This window comes from Lepisma saccharinum, chromosome 14 (assembly GCF_977018435.1).
Source record: "Lepisma saccharinum chromosome 14, izLepSacc3.1, whole genome shotgun sequence".
NCBI lineage: Eukaryota > Metazoa > Arthropoda > Insecta > Zygentoma > Lepismatidae > Lepisma > Lepisma saccharinum.
In genome coordinates, this window is record NC_139242.1 from 2,951,292 (window position 1) to 2,973,652 (window position 22,361).

Consider the following 22,361-nt stretch of genomic DNA (forward strand, 5'->3'; position numbering starts at 1 on the left):
TCAGTGTAGTAGACCCATTAGTCAACAACTGTCAGGAGGTGATATGTCTAATTCCTTTGGAGAAATCTTCCCAGATAAGGACTGTCAACTTGATTTGTTGTTGTGTGGCTAGTGACCCTGCTATGTGTATGTAATCTTTCTGTGTGTAGTATATTTCATCATTTTAGTTTAGTTCTTCGTCTGAGGAAGACCCTGATGCAGGGTTGAAACGTTACTTCTTAAGTATTTTTATCTTAATAAACTGCCTTGGTCAGCAACTTGTTGTTTTTAATATGGAAACAAGGCTTAATTATATTATAAATGTGTAGGTTTCTCTCCAAAATTCGTGCTGACGTTTGTAATTCGGAGGCGTCAGATTAGGTCTTTCTTGGTGTTTATCACATTTAATACCAATTGCAGCAATTAAACTTGACTTTAGCCTTCCCACAACGTATGACAATATTTTGGTATTTTATTTCTGTGGGTGAAATTGGAATACAAAGCTCTTGTTTTCTGACGACGTACTCATTTTGGGTTCATCTAGGTCATCTTATATTTTTTATCAGTATGTGTATGTTTTTGAAGCGTCATATTTGACCCATTGAATAAGGCCTTATTTCCTTTCTGATTTGGACAGATCTTAGCCCATCAAAATCCTTGTAAATTTAGATATTGTGCAACAGTGTAAGCGCTGTGATTGCTATGGACATCATTCTTCCGTGGTACATCACAGTTCGTAGCTTTTGCTATTCGTTGAAATTTAGGAATGAAACTCTCACTTTTCCTTTTCTCTGTTAACGGTGAATGGTAGAGGTATGGTGAAATTTGCTTAGTCATGATCGAGAGATGAGTCTGGTTTTCTTGTAGTGGTATAAATGAAATAAGGCTCATGGGTTTTCTTTGAGTCTGGATGTTTGTAGTCCATCCAGGAATTTTGGGAATTCAGTGGCGCGTGTTCTGCAGAGTGAGAAGGGAAGTTGTTGTTGGACTATTTGGTAGGCGACGTGTTTCAACGGAAGTCAGAGCGATAGGATTCTTGTTTAGGCGATCGCGTCTTTAATTAGACAGTAATGTTCACGTTTTGGTAGCGTCGAGGTGGACATTTTGGTAACAAGTGATGCTTCCTATCACGTAGGGGAGGGCGAGTATTTTAGTAGTGTTAATGTGTGGTGACCTTAGGAATTGTAGCTTTCCTGGCGACGTGATTCGAACAAGTGTTGTCGGTTCTCGACCTTACATAGGCCAACGGTTTTGATTGATTCATTGTTTTTAGTCCCCTTTATGCACAGTAAGGCTAATCGGTACTGGGCCTACAGTTTAAAGTGGGATCGGAACCACTATGTGCCTCCACCGGGTATCGACCCCGGGATCCCTTTATTACAAGGTGCCGACGCTAACTCTGCGCCAACGGGGAAGCCCTATAGGCCAAACGAGACGCAGCATTGAGCAGCGGCAGAATGAACATGAACGTGATATCCGATCATTCCAACCGGAAAAGTCAGTACTTGCTGAACACATCATCACCGAGCGAGATAGGATTTTATTTGTCGACACCAAAATAATAGCCCAATCTGCCGGTTAGTGGCAAAAACGGGTAAAGGAAGCCGTAGCCATATCACGGAAAAGCACCAATCTATACAGGAACGTGGGACTCCAGCTCAGTCACGCCTGGAACCCACTTCTCCGTAAAGACAAGAAACTGGCCAATGAGAACACCAGGATCCAAATAGAGCCGATAGGAAGACAGAATCCAAACAATAAATTATAGTCATGTTTATTAAAGTACACCGGTCTCCCTATATTTCTACATTTCCTGAAGGTGAGAGCAATTAATGCCCTCGAGAGGTTGGAAGCCAACTCCAGTTTAACCTGGCTGGCAACCCGAGAACACTTGTTCGAATGTGGTGACCAGCTTGTGTTTTCACAAGTAATGTGTGAGGGGTGGGGAAGTTAGATATTGTGTGGTAATTAGGGATAGGAAACCAGCTGAAGATTTAAAGAGTATATAGTAATCGAGGGACTATGGTTAAGGGATTAAAATTTATTTATAGAATGATTGTTACTTCTACTGATGTGCGATAAAAAGTCTATGTTCGAAGGTGAAGAGGAAAAACAGGATTTGTCCTTCATCGACATGTTCTGTGTTAGTACGTCACCGGTAGTAGGTCACCCGTAATGTAGCCTCAATTGAACGGAAATATACAAATTGAATTGTGCAGCCATACCTGTCAGCGAAGGGAATGGTGAAGAAAACTAGGATAGCACTCTCCTCTTTCTCTCTCTCTCTCTCTCTCTCTCTTCTACTTCCCTGGCTGAACTATTGCTGGCTGAATGGCACATCCTCGTAGTGTGCGTTCCACGCTCCCATTTCATATTTCGTGACTTCTATAGAGTTGGACCGACATGATAGCTCGTTCGTTTGTGTTTTGTGTCTCAAACTGTAATTTGTTTTTGTAACTGGGCCTTTTTTCTTGTTTTTAAGTATAATTTGCAGTGTTATTTTATACTACAGGGTTGCACGCTGATATTAGCAGGACGAATCCGGTAGAGTCAGGGTAATTTCTTTCTTCAGCAAACGGTATACACGATATTCATTGTCTGAATGAGTTGGCGTACTGTACGGTGAGATTCATGTATTTAATAAATATTGAGAATCACCAAACTTCTACTTCAATGTTCATAGTTTATCAGTTTATGTAACATAGTATAGTTGTAAATGCATAAAGCTTCAAATAGTTTCTACATATATAATAATTCTACATTTTATAAACAAAATCAATATTTAATGAAAACACATTCTTACCCACGACATCAATTGTAGACTTGCTTCGCGTATAGTATAAATAATCATCCCCATGTTCAAATGAAACAATGAGTCTTCTCCATTTAGTGGATTTTCTGAAAACGACATCAATTTTCAAATATCTGCAATTCTAATGTACTGTTACCATATATTTGCATATTTTGTGCATTACAAATTAATATATTGTGATCTCATTGCAAGTGATTAATATTATGTTTTCAGCAGATGAAAATACCAATACATTTAAATGTATAATTTGTGTTGTCTTGAAATTTCTATTAATACGAGATTTTTAGAAAAGATTTGTCTGTGAGCAATTGGTGAAATATTTACAAGAACGAAAAATGTATTCGTTCAAGCATTATTTTATTTGCTAGATTAACTAAGTGATTTATTTTAAATATGAATTAGAAAATGATATGTGCTAGTGAAACATATATCACTTGTTCATGGCTCCATGAATCCTACCTAAAATAATAATTTATCCCTTGGTTGTAATAAAATAAAGGAACAATACTCTTGAGTCAGAAGAAAAGTCAAGTGCACAACCAAATGACAGGCAGATATAAGTATATCATGGAACACAACTCCACGATTTTTAAAATTCCAATAAACTTACCGGAATCATCAGCGGACTTCGAAAGCCTAGTAAATGTTTTAATGATACACTGCTCACATATGATTTAGTGCTTTCATTCAACATATTCTGGCAGGTTTAGTTAACTCAAACAAAGTGCGGCACCATGCAGTTAAATGTTTAAATGGAAGCAAACTGCAGCTCAAGGTTCAACTTGAATGCTAAATACATGGTTATTATTTGCATTATTGAATTATGGCTTCAGATATTGCAGAAATTAAATTAATGATGACAGTAGTTTCGAGTTCAAATTCACGCCCAAGCTCTGTTTTGGAAACCAGCGTTTGACTACGAGAGCATACTTATTCCTCCCTGAGTGTCTCAAATTCCCTGCAAAATAGACCCTTTTTCTGGTAAATCAACACAATATTCAGAAACTTTCAAACTGATCACGGTTTTAGGATGAAGCTATATCGTAGCTTGCAACAACATTTCTTGGTGATTTTTAATCTGTTATCGACGTCATGGCTAATACTATAGTGGTATTCTGATTTCTGAAAATGTGGTCGATGGGTACGGTTAAGTGACGTCGTATTGCGATTGGATGAAAATGTATCCCACGGGCATACCTTATATTTCACCGGAGGTACACGTGAAGTCCAAAAAAACCTCTGATCTGGTTGGTTGCCGTGGCAAATCCGATGACAACATAAAAACTCTCCCATTAGCTTTAGAAAACTGGTGTCCAGAAGATGGAGTGGTAGGATCATCTCATTATGTAACGTACATTATGTTTGTTAAAAGCGAAGGTCCGCCATTTTAGGCGAGGTGCCCGATCCTCAAGTCCCAGAAACCCCAAACCTCAAACCTCAAACCTCAATCCTGACTATATCAAAATTCTCCAAAACAACAATTCAAACCGGTTTTCGCCAGACCACCATCCGCTAGCGAGAGATGCGGCGTTTGGAGTTTCACACTTCAGATGACCGTTAATGCAAAATAAATAACCAAAATTACTCTATTAGAAAATTAAACAAAAAAATATACCACCTATTTCACGAACAACCTGTACAGAATGTTATACAAGAACATCAATGATTACAACCGAGAACTCCAGTAACACATGGAAAGACCCTGTAGCATGTGGATGCACAAACAAAGTAAGTACATGTACCGCAAGCTTTCTGTCCACCCTGTACCACTGTAATATATAATGACATGATTTTACATTGGCACTCACATATTCTATAATAAGGAATTATTTGAGATGTTAATTGTACTTCAAACAAATAAAAATAAATCGTATCACCCCATTTTATTTTGATATGATTTATCAAGAAATGCACACTAGTGAATATCTTTTACATTTGGGTATCTCGATCGAGACGCTTGGGAAACTAATTTAAACATGAGGTGGGAAGAGGACTTCAATGCCTCTCCTGATACTGACTAAGCAATTCTCATGATCTCCTCCCACAGGCATTGCCCAAAGGTACATCACTCCGAAGCACACACGTGTCTAACCAACTGGTGAAAGATAAAAGCAAATATATACATGTCAACATAGGACAACTTCATATTTAATTTAGGTGCCAATATCAACAATATAATTAAATATATATGGTGTTTATTACAGGAATAAACAATATAAATGTGACAAGCTTCAAACATGATAAACCAGTACTAAGGGCCATAATTCTCAAAACTTTCATCACTCTAACCTACTGTATTGTATGCAAAACCCAAACAGATTGATTGCAATTAAAAAAAATATACACTGACTTTATTGAAATCACAGATGACCAAAGTCTATAGCCATACATCCTATTCCTTCTATGCAAAATACGCGAATGTTCTACGAGTACTATACTGATACATCTAGCATTTGCCTCTCCTGGCAATGCTAGAAATAATCTTTCAACAACACGTTTTCTTTACGTTAATGTTGGGACACCTGGCGTACTCCATATCTCAGAGTAAGTCGTAAATCAAACTTCAATTCTAATTGTCATTATGATGAGAATAGCACATCGAAAAATTTCTTACTTGATATTCAAGTCGAATGAAAAATATTCAAAGAGGATGACGTGACCGCTATAAGCACCATATTAGTTACATCAGCACTGCAGGTGTTTGCTATTATCTGCATTGTATTATTTCACACAGTGAAAATACAGGCCGCGGTGGCTCAGTTTGTAACGCGTCTGACTACAATGCTAAAGGTCCCGAGTTCGATCCCCGGCCGGTTCAAATCCTGGAACTTTTCTAACGTTGGAAGTGGCCCCGGCGCCCACCCAGCGTCGAATAACATTGGCACCTGGGGTAAACCCTGAGGGGTTAAGGCGGTCAGGGGCGTGATGGTGATCATATCATACCCGCTAAAGACCTGATCAAGAAAGTGTGCGGCGAAATCCCCACACCCCTATACGCCTTCATGGCGTAGTTCTTTGCACAGGGAGTACTTTACTTACTTTACTGTAAATATAAGACGTGATATAGTTACATTTCCTAGCAACTATTGAACGTAGCCTACGTCATGTATTTTCCACACTGTCACTGTAAACTACTCCTTGTAGTTTGGTTCAACACAAGCACAAATGCCTCTTATCTTGTGCTGTTGTACCTGTTGATTCCCGTGACGTCGTAACCAACCTTTTCTTCCACAGAGCTGGATACTCACTAATTGTGAAGTAAGCCACGTTACATTTATAAAGACGTAAACTAGGTTCAGGCCGACATACTTATTTCCACCTGAAACGCACTGCAACCTTGCAAAACTGGCACCTTTTTGCAACCTTTTCCCAGTTTCACGCAACAACCATTGTGTCCAATCTGCGGATACTTTTTTCTCCCGAACCGCTGCACTTACACGCCAAGTGTAGAATCTTTTTAATCGAAATTTGACGAATTCATTATACTTTGGTTTTGAAATGTGTGTTAAGGATATGTCGTCAAGCTAAATACACCAATAAGGAGAATAATATCTCAACACCATTAAATGGAAAGCGTGAACCGGGAGATTGTTTTCTGATAAACATGCGCCGTTCTATTTTCTTACTTTACTTCCGCGTTCCTCAAGCTGCGGTGCATCAAATATGAAAAAGTAAACGGTTGACGAAACCAAAAGGTTTCATGACTCCGTTATCCAGCTGCTAACAGAATCCTCCAATGCCAATCACGAAGGCATCGTGTGAATGAAGAAAGTTAGAAAAATTTGGTAGTTAAGCGTAACTTCTTCAACTACTAAAACCTTTAATCTCACAAAGGCTGCATTAGCTTCATCCGTCCGTTTCCATTTGGATTAATGTTTTAACAAATCGTAGAGCGTATGTGCAAGTAAAGCGAAGTTCTTAATATATTTCGACAACCAATTGAAACTTCCCACAATTCCTTGCAACTCTTTGAGATTTTCAGGCTTTCGCAAATTGACTATAGTGTCCAATGTGCTGGATCCTTTTTGTAACCTTGCGTGGTGATTATATGCCACAAAAACCTCAGTTCCTTCAAAAAAAAAAAAAATATGCATTTTTCTAATTTCGATGTGAAGCCAGTGCTTTTTAGACGAGCAAGCACCAACCGTACATGTTCTAAATGTGAGTCAAAATCCCTTGACTTGATGATTATGTCATTCACATACACTACGACAAAGTCGGAATATGAACCGAATACCCTGTTCATAACATCGACAAATACGGCAGTCCATTTCACCCATCCGAAAACAACCCTATTGAACTCATATAAAACTCCACCAAAAGAAGAGGTGTATACTTACGGCTATCAGGGTGTAATGGATCCTGCCAATAAGCATGTCCTAATTCCAGGGATGTGAAGATTTTACATTCCTGGAATGAGGACAGAAGGTCTCCAACCTTCAAGGGGTTACCTTTTTTAGTTTAACGAGCTTGTTGACTTTTTTAAGACTACGCACAAACGAATGTTACCATTTGGTTTTGGCACTACAAGAAGAGGTGAATGATATACCGAATCTCGCAATTCGATTATATCCCATGATAACATCTGATTAAGGTGCTCATTTACCATCTCTCGGTAATCAAAAGGATTTGGATAATAATTAGCTATTACTAGTTGATCAGTGTCAACTTCCATCTTGTGCATATAACCGGTGTACAATCCTGGCTTATCTGAAAACATCTGTTCTAAAGACTTTAACCTACTCGTAAAGCGAGAACTTTCCTCCGTCTTCAAGACAAGATTATCCCTAATCTTTGTTATGAAGTCTTCGGATTTAATGCCACCAACATTCATTCCTAAATCTACTTCCCTAAAATTTTGATCACCACCTAGGTCTATTACTTTTTTAAGTAACACAAACTTTTGAAATATTTTACCATTCGGCGAATGATAAAACATTGCATCTTGATCAAAATTCAATTTACCATGAAGGTTATAGTTTCATAATCTTGGGTAGTAGTAGTTGAGCGTTTGTTTTTTTCTTGTGTAGTGGTTGTTATGTGTTTGTGTGTCTTTTTGCAGTAGTTGTGATGTGTAGTGTGTGAGTTTGTCTTGTGTAGTAGGTGTGCTGTCTAGTGTGTTTCTGTTTGTCTTGTGTAGTAGTTGTGCTGTCTAGTGTGTTTGTGTTTATCTTATGTAGTAGTTATGTTGTCTAATGTATTTCTGTTTGTCTTGTGTAGTATTGGTGATGTGTATGTATGTGTCTTGTGTTGTAGTTGGGCTGTCTACTATGTTTGTGTAGTAGTTCTGCTGTCTAGTATGTTTGTTTTTTTCTGTCTAATTTGTTTGTATTTGTCTTGTGTAGTAGTTGTGGTGTGTAGTTTGTTTATGTTTATATTTTGAAGTAGTTGTGGTGTGTTTGTGTTTATATTGTGTTATAGTTGTGATGTGTTTGTGTGTGTCTTGTGTAGTAGTTCTGCTGTCTAATGTGTTTGTGTTCGTCTTGTGTAGTAATTGTGCTGTCTAATGTGTTTGTGTAATAGTTCCTCCATTCATATTGGGGGTTAGGGGTAGAGCTGACAACTCTGCACTGTAAAAAATATCAAGAAACAGCAATATAAGGCCATGGATGTTCCCAAGGTACAATATTCCGGAGGTAAAATAGTCCCCCGTTCGGATCTCCGGGTGGGGACTACTTTGGGAGGTCCCTGGACTAAGGATAAGATCTACATTAGGAATAAGAATATTAAATTAGGCACCTGGAATGTTCTGAGCCTTTACCGGCCTGGGGCATTTCAGTGTACAGTTAATAAGATAGTTAAGTATAAATGAGATGTAGTAGCTGTCCAGGAAGTTAGGTGGCCAGGAGAAGGGAATTGTAAAACTAAGAATTATAATTTTTTCTATGGTGGTATTGAAAATCATAATTTTGGAACAGGATTTTTCATAAATAATATAAATATATCGGCTCTTAAAACAGTAGAATTTATTAATGATAGGATATCATATGCAGTTTTACAGGGTAGGTGGTGTAAAATTATTTAAATAAACATACATGCACCAACGGAAGATACTAAAGATGATTTTTATACAGAGTTAGAACAGGTCTTTGATAAATTTTCTGAGTATGATATGAAAATTCTGTTAGGTGACTGTAATGCACAGATTGGCAAAGAAGAGACATTTAAACCCACGATTGGTAAAGAAAGTCTTCATGAATTAAGTAATGTTAATGGTATAAGATTGATTACTTTGTAACCTCAAAGAATTTATTTGTGAAAAGTACCACTTTTAAACATAAAGATATCCATAAATATACCTGTTCTTCTCCAGATGGTAAAACTCATAATCAGATAGATCATATTCTGATTGATAAGAGAAGGCATACTAGTATAACTAACGTTCGTACACATAGAGATGATGACTGAGCCAGTGACCATTATTTAGTAATTGCTAAATTAAGAGAAAGACACGCAGTGATAAATCATAAGCAACAAAATTTAAAAGTTCTAAAATTAAATACAGCAAAGTTTACTGATGAAAGAATTAAGAAAGATTACCAAATTAAACTGTCAAATAGATTTGATGTTTTGCAGGATTTAAATGATGATGAAAATATAAATGAAACAGACGTAAATAAGAATTGGGAGCACATACGTAATGCAATAGAATCATCAGCTAAAGAAAGTATAGGATACCATAAACCGAGAAAAAGTAAGCCATGGTTTGATAATGAATATCATAATCTAATAGAAATAAGAAATCAGGCTAGACTAAAGTGGATAAATAACTCTGATGATACAAATCTAAACAATTATAATAGAATAAAGCGAGAAGTTAACCGCACGTTTATAAGTAAAAAAAAAAAAGAAATTACTTGAAAAGCAAAATTAACTAAATTGAAACAAACAGCAAAAATATAAATATCAGAGATTTATAAAAAGGTGTAAATGAGTTTGGAAAGGGGTGGCAACCTAAAGTAAACTTGATAAAAGATAAAGACGGTGATTTTCTAGCTGACCCAAGCGATATTATAAATAGATGGAAGAACTACTTTAATGACCTTTTAAATGTCCATGTTGGAGATAAATCAGAAGTAAATGAAGTCCACACAGCAGAACCTTGAAGCAAGTCTTTCACACACACTTCAACGAAACCTCCTAGTATTTATCTTTATCCAAATCTACTTACAGTTTGTTAAATTCAAAGAAAACTCGGACGTCACTATATATAATTTCAATATGTTTTTTCACTTATTGATCTACTGTCTTTTGTTTTTTCGTTGCTATGCTCAAAATATGTATAGAAATGTATACATCGTAATTTCACATTATCAATAATTAATTATACATCTTATTAATTCAACAACGTTTTGGAACATAACAAAATAGTAATTGATAACAACATAAATATCATAATGCATTTTAAACACAAAATTAAACAATAAATATAAATGTTGGATCGAGAAATAAAAGACTCGCTGCTAATATCCTTTTGACTATATTCTCAAGAACATGTACAGAACACAGTAAAAAACATGACAATCTTCATACTTTTTCTGCGCGGGATGCATAGACACAGCATAGAACAAGCAAAATACTGCACAGGCTATTGCCCGGAAAACAGAGTAAACAATATTGCCAGGTGCCAACTCACATAATATCTAACATCCTCCCACCTGAGTTGGCATATCAAACAATAATAGTTTCTTAGGTAATTTTATCTCTCTCCCACTACGTGTGGTACAAGGTTTGGTTTCAGTGGGAGGGAGAATGTCTTTCTGATGTTTCTTTTTGGTTTGTGGTTTAGGTAATGAACTCTTCATTGCTTCACCCTCCACTGCAGTCACCTCCAATGGATACAATCTCTGGACAGGGCGAAGTAGTTCACCATGGCAAGTTTTCAGACGTACCAATCTTGTCACTTGATCCTTACCTGGAAGAATCTCAGTTACACAACCCAATGGCCAATTATATCTTTTCATATTGTCAAAACCAATCAACACAATATCTCCTACCCTGACAGACCCACATGCTCTGTTTATGGCCTTTTGCGTTAACTGTCCAAGATACTCATTCCTGAAACGATGCCTGATATCTTGTCTCAACTTCTGACAGTAACGGAGACGATTGTTGAGCATTGAAGAATCCACATGGTCACAATCAGGTACACCCGTCTCCCTGATTTCTTGTAAGAACATAGCTGGTGTTAGAGGAATTAATTCTGTCTCACTTTCATACATGTAGGTAAGTGGGCGTGAATTAATTATGGCTTCACAGTCACAGAGGATTGTTGTCATTTCTTCGTAGTACAAAACTGATTTTCCGAGTGTTCTTTTCAACAGACCCTTCAGGACACGAACCAATCTCTCCCAGAAACCACCCCACCAGGCTGCACTGGGTGGAATGAACTTCCACTGGATTCGCTGAGCTGTGGAATATTCTTCAACTTTCTTCCAATCGAGTGTCATAAATGCATTCTCAGTTCCTCTGAAATTGGTACCATTATCACTGTAGATTACAGAGGGTCTGCCTCGCCTTGACACGAATCGTCTAAACGCCTGGATAAAAATCCCAGTTGATAGAGAAGTAACTAACTCTAAGTGAATGGCTCTATATACTGCACATGTAAAAAGGCATATCCATGCCTTTTTGCCATCTTTAAGATATACAGGTCCTGCAAAGTCCACACCTGTTACTTCAAATACATTAGCATCTCTAACTCCATCAGCTGGCAATGGTGCTGGAAGAGCTTGGATTGGTTTGGCTGCGTGTCTCCTGCAAGTAACACACTTCGAGAGCACTGAACGTACAGCTCTTCTACCACGAAGGATCCAGAAGTTCTCTCTTAAAATACTTAGTAATATGTTTACACCTGCATGACATGCTTTCTTGTGCCAATACATTATCAGCAATTTAACGACTGGATGTTGTGCTGGAAGGACTTTGGGAAGCCTGAAATTTTCAGTATCTTCTCTGGCAATAATTTTGGTTTTCAAACGAATAATCTTGTCCTTGCCTTCATATGTGCACAAAGAGGAAAGGGATTTGTCATCCTTTGCTCGGAATGCTTCTTGTTGTATTAGTCTTAATACTGCATTTTCTGCTTCCTGAAGTTCGCGAACACCAAGATCTCCAGATCTATGAGTCTGCGAATTTCTACTATTATACAAAAATCTTTTGATCCATCCAATGAGTCTAATCACTTGGTTATAGTTAGAGAAATATCTGTAATACCATCTAGACTCAGCATCTTGAGCTTTCATACTAAGCATCGTTGATGAAGGTAGCACGTTCCTTCTTTCTCTGTCAATTTCCTCCTTGTTGATAAGAAACTCCATCGGTGGCCACTCACACGGATCTCCTTTCAACCAATGAGGTCCCTCCCACCATAAGGATCTCAACAACTGCCTTGCATCACAACCTCTTGAAGGAAAATCAGCTGGATTCATTTCACTGGGTACATATTTCCATGCACTGGGATCAGACAGTTTTCTAATTTCTTTAACTCTGTTCCCAACAAATACTCCCCAAACTCCTTCTCGTCGAATCCAAGTCAGCACCGTAGAAGAATCAGTCCAAAAGATAATGGAGTTATCTTTTAAATTCAAATGTTCTCGAATCCTGGTTGCTAGCCTTGCTCCCACCATTGCGGCAAGCAATTCTAGCCGAGGAATTGTACTATTCTTTGGAGCCACTCGTGCCTTTGCCTCAATCAATTGTACGCTAACACCTCTCCTTGTGTCAACCCTCATGAAAACTGCTGATGCATATGCCACTTTGCTAGCATCACAGAACACGTGAATGCTCATAGAGTTAAGTTCATTGGATTCATAATCCCAGCCCATGAAACTTCTGGGTATCCTTACCTCTTTCAACATCGGCAATTCTCGTACCCAGTTTAAGAACTGTGTTCTTATTTCTTCACTAACTTGCTCATCCCATCCGAGCCCCTCTGCCCAAGTCTGCTGAAGTAACAATTTTGGTAGAAGAGTCACGGGACAAGTAAAACCTATAGGATCAAATATACGGTGTGCTACAGATAATATCACACGTTTCGAAACTGTCTTGAGCTCAACATCTTCAATGTCAAAATTAACTGTAAATGTATCGGCTTGAGGATTCCAACTGAGTCCTAACACTGAAGTAGGGCTAATGTCCTCATCAACCCTTTGAGGGACTGAATACTCCCACCCTCTAAGGTCAAAACCTGCTTCAGCCATAACTGCACGCGATTCTCTTATAAATTTATGGAGATTTTTGTGATTGTCTACACTGGTGGCACAATTGTCCACATAAAAAAAACCGCGTAATTTTAAAATACTATCTTCTGTATAAGCTAAGTCTTCCTTCCCTAAATGACAACTCTGCAATGCTTGATCCAAATGACGTTCAATAACAGCACCCAACAGAAATGGACTGCTCGTAACACCAAACACTACACGAGTATGTCTGAATTCTTGAACCGTTCCAGTATTAATATCATGCCACCAGAGAAATCTCAGGTAGTCTCTATCTTTAGGGTGTACAGCAATTTGTAAAAAAGCTCGTTTAATATCTGCTATAACTCCAATTTTTCCTTTCCGAAAATGTAGTAAAATATCAGCAATAAGAGCAATCAAGTTGGGTCCAGGTTCTAAACATTGGTTCAAAGACGGTTGTCCTTTTACTTTAGCAGAAGCGTCAAACACTGGTCTAATTTTTGTCGTGTTACTGCTCTCTTTCACTACATGTCGATGGGGTAAGTAATGGCCAAAATTCTCTGTTTCATCCTCTGGAACCACCTCAATGACTCCCTCGGACAACCATTCTTGTAGCACTCCATCGTAACTCTGCAACAGATGTTCTTGTTTCAACTTCTGTGTAGTTGACCAAAGTCGTTTCTCTGCTAGATCTTTATTGGTGGGGAGAGGCGAACAATCTTCCTTCCATGGTAACTGTACTTCATATCTTCCTTCAGCATTGAATGTCAGTGTCTGCAAAAATTGTTCTTTGACAGCCCGTGTGTGTTCTTCCGCAGACTTCTTGGCAATGGGATCCTTGATTCCTATGGTATCCAGTTCCCACAGATCAGCTACGGCTTCACCAACATATAAATTCGATACCAACAAAGCTGTATCTGATTTTCTGTTTTCACCTGGAACTTTACCCATAAGTGTCCATCCCAGCTGAGTTTCCACAGCCACTAAACCACACTTTAATTTCACAACATGGCCAGTCAGTAATTTACCACAAACATCCGCACCAATAAGAATTTCAACTTCACCTTTCATCTTACCAGTATCTGTTAACCTTATTTGACTTTTGTTCAGCTCATTTAACCAAACACCTGGTGTTACATAAGGAATCTCACCACATATTGTATCTTGATCAAGAACATCAAATGTGCACGAATATTCTCTCTCAATGCTACATACCTTAACATTATAAACATTATGATTACAAGGACTAGACATGGTACCACCAAATAGCGAATGTATCAAACTTTGTTTGCCAATGGAGTTATAACCCATACCTGTTACAAGAGATTTGCATATATACGATTTTTGTGAACCTGTGTCAATAAGAACTCGCACATTCCTGCTCCTTTTGTAGTTACCTTTCAAATCTACTACCAATGTCTGCATGAATACATGCGGATTTTCAAGTTGGTTTATCAGTGTATTGTTTACCTCAGCATTTGATTCTTTGCCTTCAGAATAATGGTCAGAATCATTATCTTTGTCTGAAATATTAGGACACATCAATACAACATGCTTTTTCTTGCAAACAATACATTTCAAATTGGCCTTGCACTTCTTCGAAAAATGACCAAATTTTAAACATGCAAAACAATGCTTTTTATCTTTTAGAACCTTCTGTCTTTCAGAGAGAGACATTTTCTGGGCTTTAAAGCAATCATATGAACTGTGCTTACCACCACAGAACACACAACTTTTCTCCCTACCACCACTGACACTCAACAAATCTGTCGCACTGGGGATAATAGGCTGACGCGGTGGAGAACACCTTTTCTTCCGAACTTTCACTGCTGCACCATCCAATTCAAACCCAGCTGCTGCAAGGTTGATTCGTTCTTCTCCTTCCACTTCAGCTCGCAGGAATGACATCAAGGACTGCAGTCTTCCGGTCGGTGTTGTCTCATTATTTTCCTCAGCAGCAGACAATGTTCTTCTCTGCCACACACGCATTAAATCCTCTGGGAGACTGGACTCCACCAATGGAAACAGCATTGCTGCATATTTGTCGCTGGTAACACCCATCGATTCTAATGCTCTAAGTTGGGACTCCAGTGTGTCATACAAAGTGCTCAAACAAATTTTTTCTTGACGGTTCAACACCTTTTGTAACACCAATTTTAGCAGTTCACGCACATACACTTCCACGAGCATGTCATCGCGACCAAAACGTGATTTCATGGACTGCACAACTTTCGGGTAATTTTCTTTTGTTGGTGGAAAACTGTTCACAAGCTGGCGCGCACGAGAACCTTCAATTGTCGCTTGTATCAAATACTGAAACTTGTCCTCTGCAGGAATTGTATCATCTTCATCGATCTTCTTGAATTGTCCCCAAAAATGTAACCACTCTTTCAAGTCCCCTCCAAACTTCTTCAGTTCGATTTTAGGTAACTTGAATCTTCGATTCTTTACTTCCGAAAACGACTCGCCTTGACAGCAGTTTCCTTCCGACAACTTCAAAAAGTTCGACACTTCAATACGTCGCTTGTTGAACAAACACTGATAATCATCCGACACTGACTGTTCTTTTCCTAACTCATTTTCACTAGCACCCGATTCCAACATCAAATCAAAAACAGTTATGTCAGCAGCATGCAGATCACTTGCCTTATTTTCAAGCAACTGGATATTTGCTTGAATAACATTCCTGTCCGGAGTTTGCATCGCTAACTGATTTGCAATCTTCTCCGAAACACGTGTAAAAGCTGACCTAGCCACTGCACGGCTTTTCTTGAGACGATCAATGTCCGTTGACATTTTTCCGATATTTGCACTTACTTCTTCTCCGGTCCAACACAGAAAGAAAGACAGGTCCTGTCACGGTCGCCAATAAATGTTGGATCGAGAAATAAAAGACTCGCTGCTAATATCCTTTTGACTATATTCTCAAGAACATGTACAGAACACAGTAAAAAACATGACAATCTTCATACTTTTTCTGCGCGGGATGCATAGACACAGCATAGAACAAGCAAAATACTGCACAGGCTATTGCCCGGAAAACAGAGTAAACAATATTGCCAGGTGCCAACTCACATAATATCTAACAATAAATGAAGTAAATGAACATCTTTGGGTCAGTCACAATACGCACCCCTTCCGGGTGAAAATTTTCGACTTATTTAGTTACAAACTTGTGAACATTGCAATTTTAAATTACAACATACATTATATTTTTTCAAACAATATTAATTCAGTTCACTATGATCTCCGTGAATCAAACTTGACTGACATATTCTTCATTTTGTTTTAGTTGCATGCATTCAGTACATTAAACTAAAGACAATAAATATTCTTGAATATGCAAATATCCAACATTTTTCGTTGTAGAAGTGTCCGTAGTTACCTTAACCTAACTACATCAAGAATTATTTTGGCAAATTTAAGCAACTCTGTTTTCCTGTCGGCTGAACAATTAAACTTCTTTACATTAGACAAATTTTGCTTATTTACAGATTTCTTCCCATCTAGAGACATAAGTTCCACATAATTGTTCTTAACATTTTTAACTAAGTAAGGACCTAACCATAAATCCAGAAATTTGTGAATTTTCTTATTAAGAAAGCTGCTCTTCTCGTGATTTTTAACAAGAACAATATCGTTGACTGCGATTGTGATACTCCTTCCATCCTCTTTCTTTGATTTGGTTATAGCCCTTTTCTTCATTCTTGTTTTTGCCATTAGACATTTATTCTGCCATGTCACCTTCTCCAGTTCAGATGGCCAATTAATTTGATGAAATACTGTATTCTTGACATTATCATGAAGAAACAATTCATTCGGCGTAAATCCTGTAACCTCAGATACCGAGCTGTTTAAAAGTCCAATGATTACACTTAAGTGTTTAAACCACTGCTGATGATTATCCTTTGTGTATAGTCTTAGTAGTCTGATTATTTCCTTATTGTATCGCTCAATTGGGTTGGCGAAAGGTGAATACACTGATGTTGTAACATGTTTTATTCCATTCGATTCCACAAAACTCTTCCACTCAGCTGATCGAAATTGAGATCCATTGTCAGACAAATTACTTTAGAAAGTGGATAGTGATAAAAATATTGCAGTTGGAACTTATTTATAATTTCCTTGGTTGTAGCTTTTCTCAAAGGCTAGGCCATTATAAATTTCGACATAACGTCCACTATTGTTATAATAAAGCTATAACCTTGTGATTTCGGTAAAGGTCCAATAAGGTCTATAGAAAGCATACTGTGAGGGGTTGTAGTATGTACATGCAAAAGTTCTTTATCAATTTTTAAGACTGCCTGCTTAGTCTTTGCACATGTTAAGCAGTTTCTGAGATATTCCTTAATAGTATCTTTCATTTTTGGCCAATAAAAATAATCTTTGCATTTATTTTGAACCTTAAAATATCCAAAATGTCCTTGCTTATCGTGAAGCCGATGTAGAATTTTAGATACCAACTCCCTTGGAACTACGAGTTTCCACTTATCGTCTGGAAAGTGCTTCAGAAATAGAAGACCGTCATGGAATGTGTAAAGCTCTTTGGATCCTTTCGGAGTATTGCCTTCCTTTAAATGCCATATAATTTCAGAACAGTATAGATCCAGTCTTTGACTCTCCTTCCAAAAGTCAACTGTGTCCTCATCAACAATATCTAGATTCAAATAATTAATGTATAATTCATTGATAAGAGGAACGCCTGTAGATAAATCAGGATACCTACTAAGAGTATCGGCAGCTTGGTTACAAGTTCCAGGTATATGATGCACGGAATAATCAAATCCTTGTAGTTTTAAGGACCATCTGTTGAGTCTCTGATTTAATGACTTCGCAGACTCCAGCCATGATAATGATTTGTGATCAGTATACAAATGAACTTTGGTTCCAGCAACATATATATAAAATTTTTCGAAAGCAAAAAGAATTGCCAAACATTCGATCTCGTGCGTACTATAAGTCACCTCATTACCGCGAAGAACTCTGCTTGCATATTGTATAATTTTGAGATCCTCTCCTGAAGTGTCGCCATTTTGCCATAAAACCGCACCGATCCCCTTCTTCGAACCATCTACATTTATGTTGAAAGGTTTTGAAAAATCAGGTTGTGCTAAACCCTCGGGAGATATAACTAACTCACGTAACTTCTCAAATGCCTTTGAATGCAATTCCTTCCACATCCAAGAAACATCAGATTTCAGAAGTTCATAAAGAGGCTGAGCAGTTTCTGCAAATTTATTTATAAATTTTCGTCTCCAGTTGACCAAGCCAAGGAATTTACGAAGAGCTCTTTTGTTATTAGGTGTCGGAAAATTTATTATTGCAGAATTCTTGCTTGAATCAACTTTAATTTGGCTTCCAGAAACTATATGGCCAAGAAAAGAAATTTCCTTACATGAAAATTTGCACTTCGAAAACTTAATTGACATATTAGCCTCCTTGAGTTTCTGAATAACAGCTTCTATATGCCGTAAATGTTCCTGCCAAGTTTTACTGAAGATCAAGAGGTCATCCAAGTAGCAAACAACGTAATCATTAAATTCCCTTGTGAATATCTTATTCATTCTGTCTTGGAAAACAGAAACTGCAGACTTTATACCAAAAGGAAGATATCTAAAAAGATACTGTCTTCCACGATATGAAAAAGCAGTATAAATATATGAATCCGGACTTAACGGGATCTGAAAATATCCACAAGATAAGTCAATAGAAGAAAAATACTGCGCTCCTAAAAAGCGTTGCAACATTTCATTGATTGGTTCCACTCTAACTTGCGGACTAATAACATGCTTATTTAAATTCCTAAAATCCACAACTGGCCTCCACAGACCCCCCTGTTTCGGGACTATGTGCAAAGGATTTAAATATGGCGAAGATTATTGGTAAATTATGCCCCAACTTTCCCATTTAGCAAGTTCTTCTTCCAAAGGTTTTCTTCTAGAAATCGGAATGGGATATGGTGCAGTAGATACAGGTATTTCTGTGTCCAATTGTATCTTATATACCTCTACATTTGCATGTCTTGGTCTATCGGAAAATTGGTTATGATACTTACATAAAAGTGAAAGTAAATCTTGTTTTTGTACTTCATTTATGTCGTTAATTTCAAAAACTTTATTGTAAATGTCGCTCTTAGAAGGCATGTATTCGATATCTGATACAGGCACATAATTTAACAATCCACAACACTTCAATTTATTTGCTTTGGATTGAGGTTCATTCTTAATCGTAGAGCTACAATATTCATCACATTTAGAGTGTAACAAATTAGAATCTTCATTATTTAATGAAGCACAAATTTCCTTACCTGAAGAACTTACTAAACATATGTGCTGTGACTTGAGATCTACTATAGCCTTATACTTTCGTAAGAATGGAACTCCCAAAATAACATCAGCGTTAAGTTCCTTTATAATAAAGAATTCCATAGGAAAATATTCATAATCAATTTGAAGGCTTATCGTTTTGCAACCAGCAATCTTGCACCTTTTACTTCCAACAAATCCAGACAATCTGATATCTTCAACCTTGTCTAATCTAAGATTACCAATCAAAGATGTTATTTTGCACCAAACTTCGTAATTTAAAACATTTGCTTGACTTCCAGAGTCTATTATACAAGTAATAGGTAATTTACATATGAGTCCATGTATGATTGGAACTTCCGTTACAGGAATAGGAACACCATCTCATTAAAAGTCCAGTCGGGTTCATCTTCGAACCATTCTAACAGGAAGTTTATTTCAAACGTTTTGAAAGATGAACTCGCATTATTAACAACATTAATACGATCTTCTTCACTAACACTATCAGCAATTGAACGTTGCCTCTTAACAGGACAGCAAAGGGACTGAGGCACTTTCTTCTGCGCAACTAATTTAAAGATGCAGAGTTAGGAATTTGTTGCTGTATCGATCCTTGTACTTGATCTATTCGCGAAATATTTTGTTCACGATTTGCCATTCTTGTAGAATCAGAATTAATTTGTGATACCAAACTTGCTGCTTCAGGTTGAGAATTTAATGAATTTGAATTTGCAGGAAAACGCTGATATGGCATTGTATTATTATTAGCACTGCATAATAGAATCGCGATTGATTGAACAAATTTTCATCATTAAATTGTCCTGTAGGTGAACGAGAATTATTTTGCCTGTAATTATTTCGGAATTGTCCTCCGTTTCTAGATCTGAAGCTATTATAATTGTTTCGTGCAGTAAAATTTCCATGATGTCCATAATTATTAGAGATTCGCCTAAAATTGTTGAAATATCGACCTCGAAGATTGTTTCCCTGCCGATTTTCGTAACCTTGATTGATAACAGCATTGGCATCTACCTCACTACTAGTTGGAGTCTGAGTACAAACACTACTGGTCTTCGAACGTCGAACATTAACTTGCCGCACATTTAACTTGCCTCTATTTTGTTCCGAATTCTTAAAAACCTTTGGAATATTTTCACGTTCGTTGTCTTCATTAGGAAGAACAACAAGCCCCTTTCTACTAAATTTTATTACATCTAATCTCCTTAACATGCTAGTTAGTTGATCTACTGAACGAATTTCGTGACAAGTAATGTTATTGGCAATATTATCAGGTAATTGGCTAAGTATTAACTGCACAACATCTATATCTTGAAAATTTTCAACCAAATTGCAATAACTAGAGTGAGTTTTTAAAGCAAAAGTCTCTAAACTACCATGTACACTGGGATCGTATTTGCGATTCCTCAATACGGAGAGTTGTGATAGGATAACTTCCGAAGAAGCAAACTGATTAATGAATTCTTGTACAAACTGATCATAAGAATTAAAGTAATATTTATGAGTCCGAAACCAATAACCAGCTCTACCAGTGAAGCATTGTTGGATACTGTGCAGTTTCATTTCTGTTGGCACTCCTACAACATTTAATATGTTATCCAGCTGCTCAATATATTCTCTCGCTGATTGTTGCTCTATCTTTCCCGAGAACTTAGGCAATTGAGATAATTCACTTAATTTTAAACGTCCACTTCTTGCATTTCCTTCTCCATTGCATGTATTTCTAGTTATAGGATGATCACTTCTTCCTCTCAAACTATACGGTCGATTATAGCAAATATGATTTGCTCCGTTTAACCCTGTGTTACTACAGTTATGCAATCTCGAACCATTTACAGAAGAATGAGGATCATCGTGATTGTTCGAAACTGAACATGGTACACTTGCATCACGATAGATATTACTAACACAATCATTTTGTGGGTTAGGTTCTGATATTTGTGGGTTAAAATCACACCACATACAAGGAGAATTAACGCTTTGCTCCAGATGACAATGTGGATTATTATGTACATTACTAACATTGTCATTAATCTTAGTAAACACAGAACTAGAAGTAGGATGTGAATTTGTACCAAACAGTTGATAGCAAGCGTTAGTGTAGTTATATTTCTCAGCACCTAACTCTCGTTTTTGGAATGGACCTTCTAAGTCGTCACTTCGGAATTTCTTTACGGAAGTTTCTTCAGAGCTAGATCTTACAGATTTATTATACTTGTGCTTCCAACGGACATGTTTACGAGCACGAGTGTTAGTAACATTCTTCTTACCGGAAACTGTCCTAGAAGAATCATCTGATACATCACTAGACGAAGTACTGAGTACAACATCACACTGAGTTTTTCCATTCCTACATGTATTAGATTCTGCATTATCCACAACAATTGATGTTGTTCTACTATTACTATTTGTAACAACAGAATTATGAGCAGAGGAATTATGTGTAAGGGCTACGCTACCTTCATCATTATCGTTAACCTTGGCTGTTAAATCCATGCCATCAGCTTGAAGCTTTTTGATATTTTGATCTATACCTTCAATATGGGAATTAAACTGTTGGAACCTTTCTGTACAATGAGAAAATGCTTATGTACATCAGCATTAACATCGCTTTTACTTTCTAAAATAGTGACTCTAGATATAAGATCAACTATATTAGCAGAGCACTCATTACAATTTGAATTGAGATTATCTAAACGTTGGTCATAATCAAGAACGTGTTCTTTCAATGATAATTGTACATTTTCAAATTCAGATAGTTTGACATCAACATTACGACATTTATTATCAAACACAGATTCAAGACTTGTAGTTGATTGTATACACGCTGTACTAACCGCATCTATTTTGTCCTTAAATTCAGACATTAAAATATTGAGCCGATTGTTAACATGACTAATATCATGATTAACAGCTTCAAATTTGACATCGAGCTGTGAAGATAACTGTGTATGTGCACTAGATAATTCAGCTTGTTTTAAAGATATAACGTCAAGTTTAACCTGAATATTTTCATTAGACAGATTTAATTCTGATCTAAGTTCCTGATTAGACTGTTTAAATTCC

The 22,361-nt window shown here is 37.2% G+C and overlaps 1 protein-coding gene across 1 annotated transcript; it reads right to left on the bottom strand.

Annotated features, from left to right (window-relative positions):
- Positions 1-10,434: 10,434 nt before the first annotated feature.
- On the bottom strand, positions 10,435-15,768 carry LOC145998639 (uncharacterized). Its single transcript, XM_083135105.1, has one exon. The coding sequence runs from the start codon at positions 15,766-15,768 to the stop codon at positions 10,435-10,437; it is 5,334 nt and encodes a 1,777-aa protein (XP_082991231.1).
- Between the last annotated feature and the right edge of the window lie 6,593 nt (positions 15,769-22,361).

Excerpts from the sequence above, each read along its gene's own strand:
- LOC145998639 (XM_083135105.1), bottom strand. The coding sequence starts at position 15,768 with ATGTCAACGGACATTGATCGTCTCAAGAAAAGCCGTGCAGTGGCTAGG.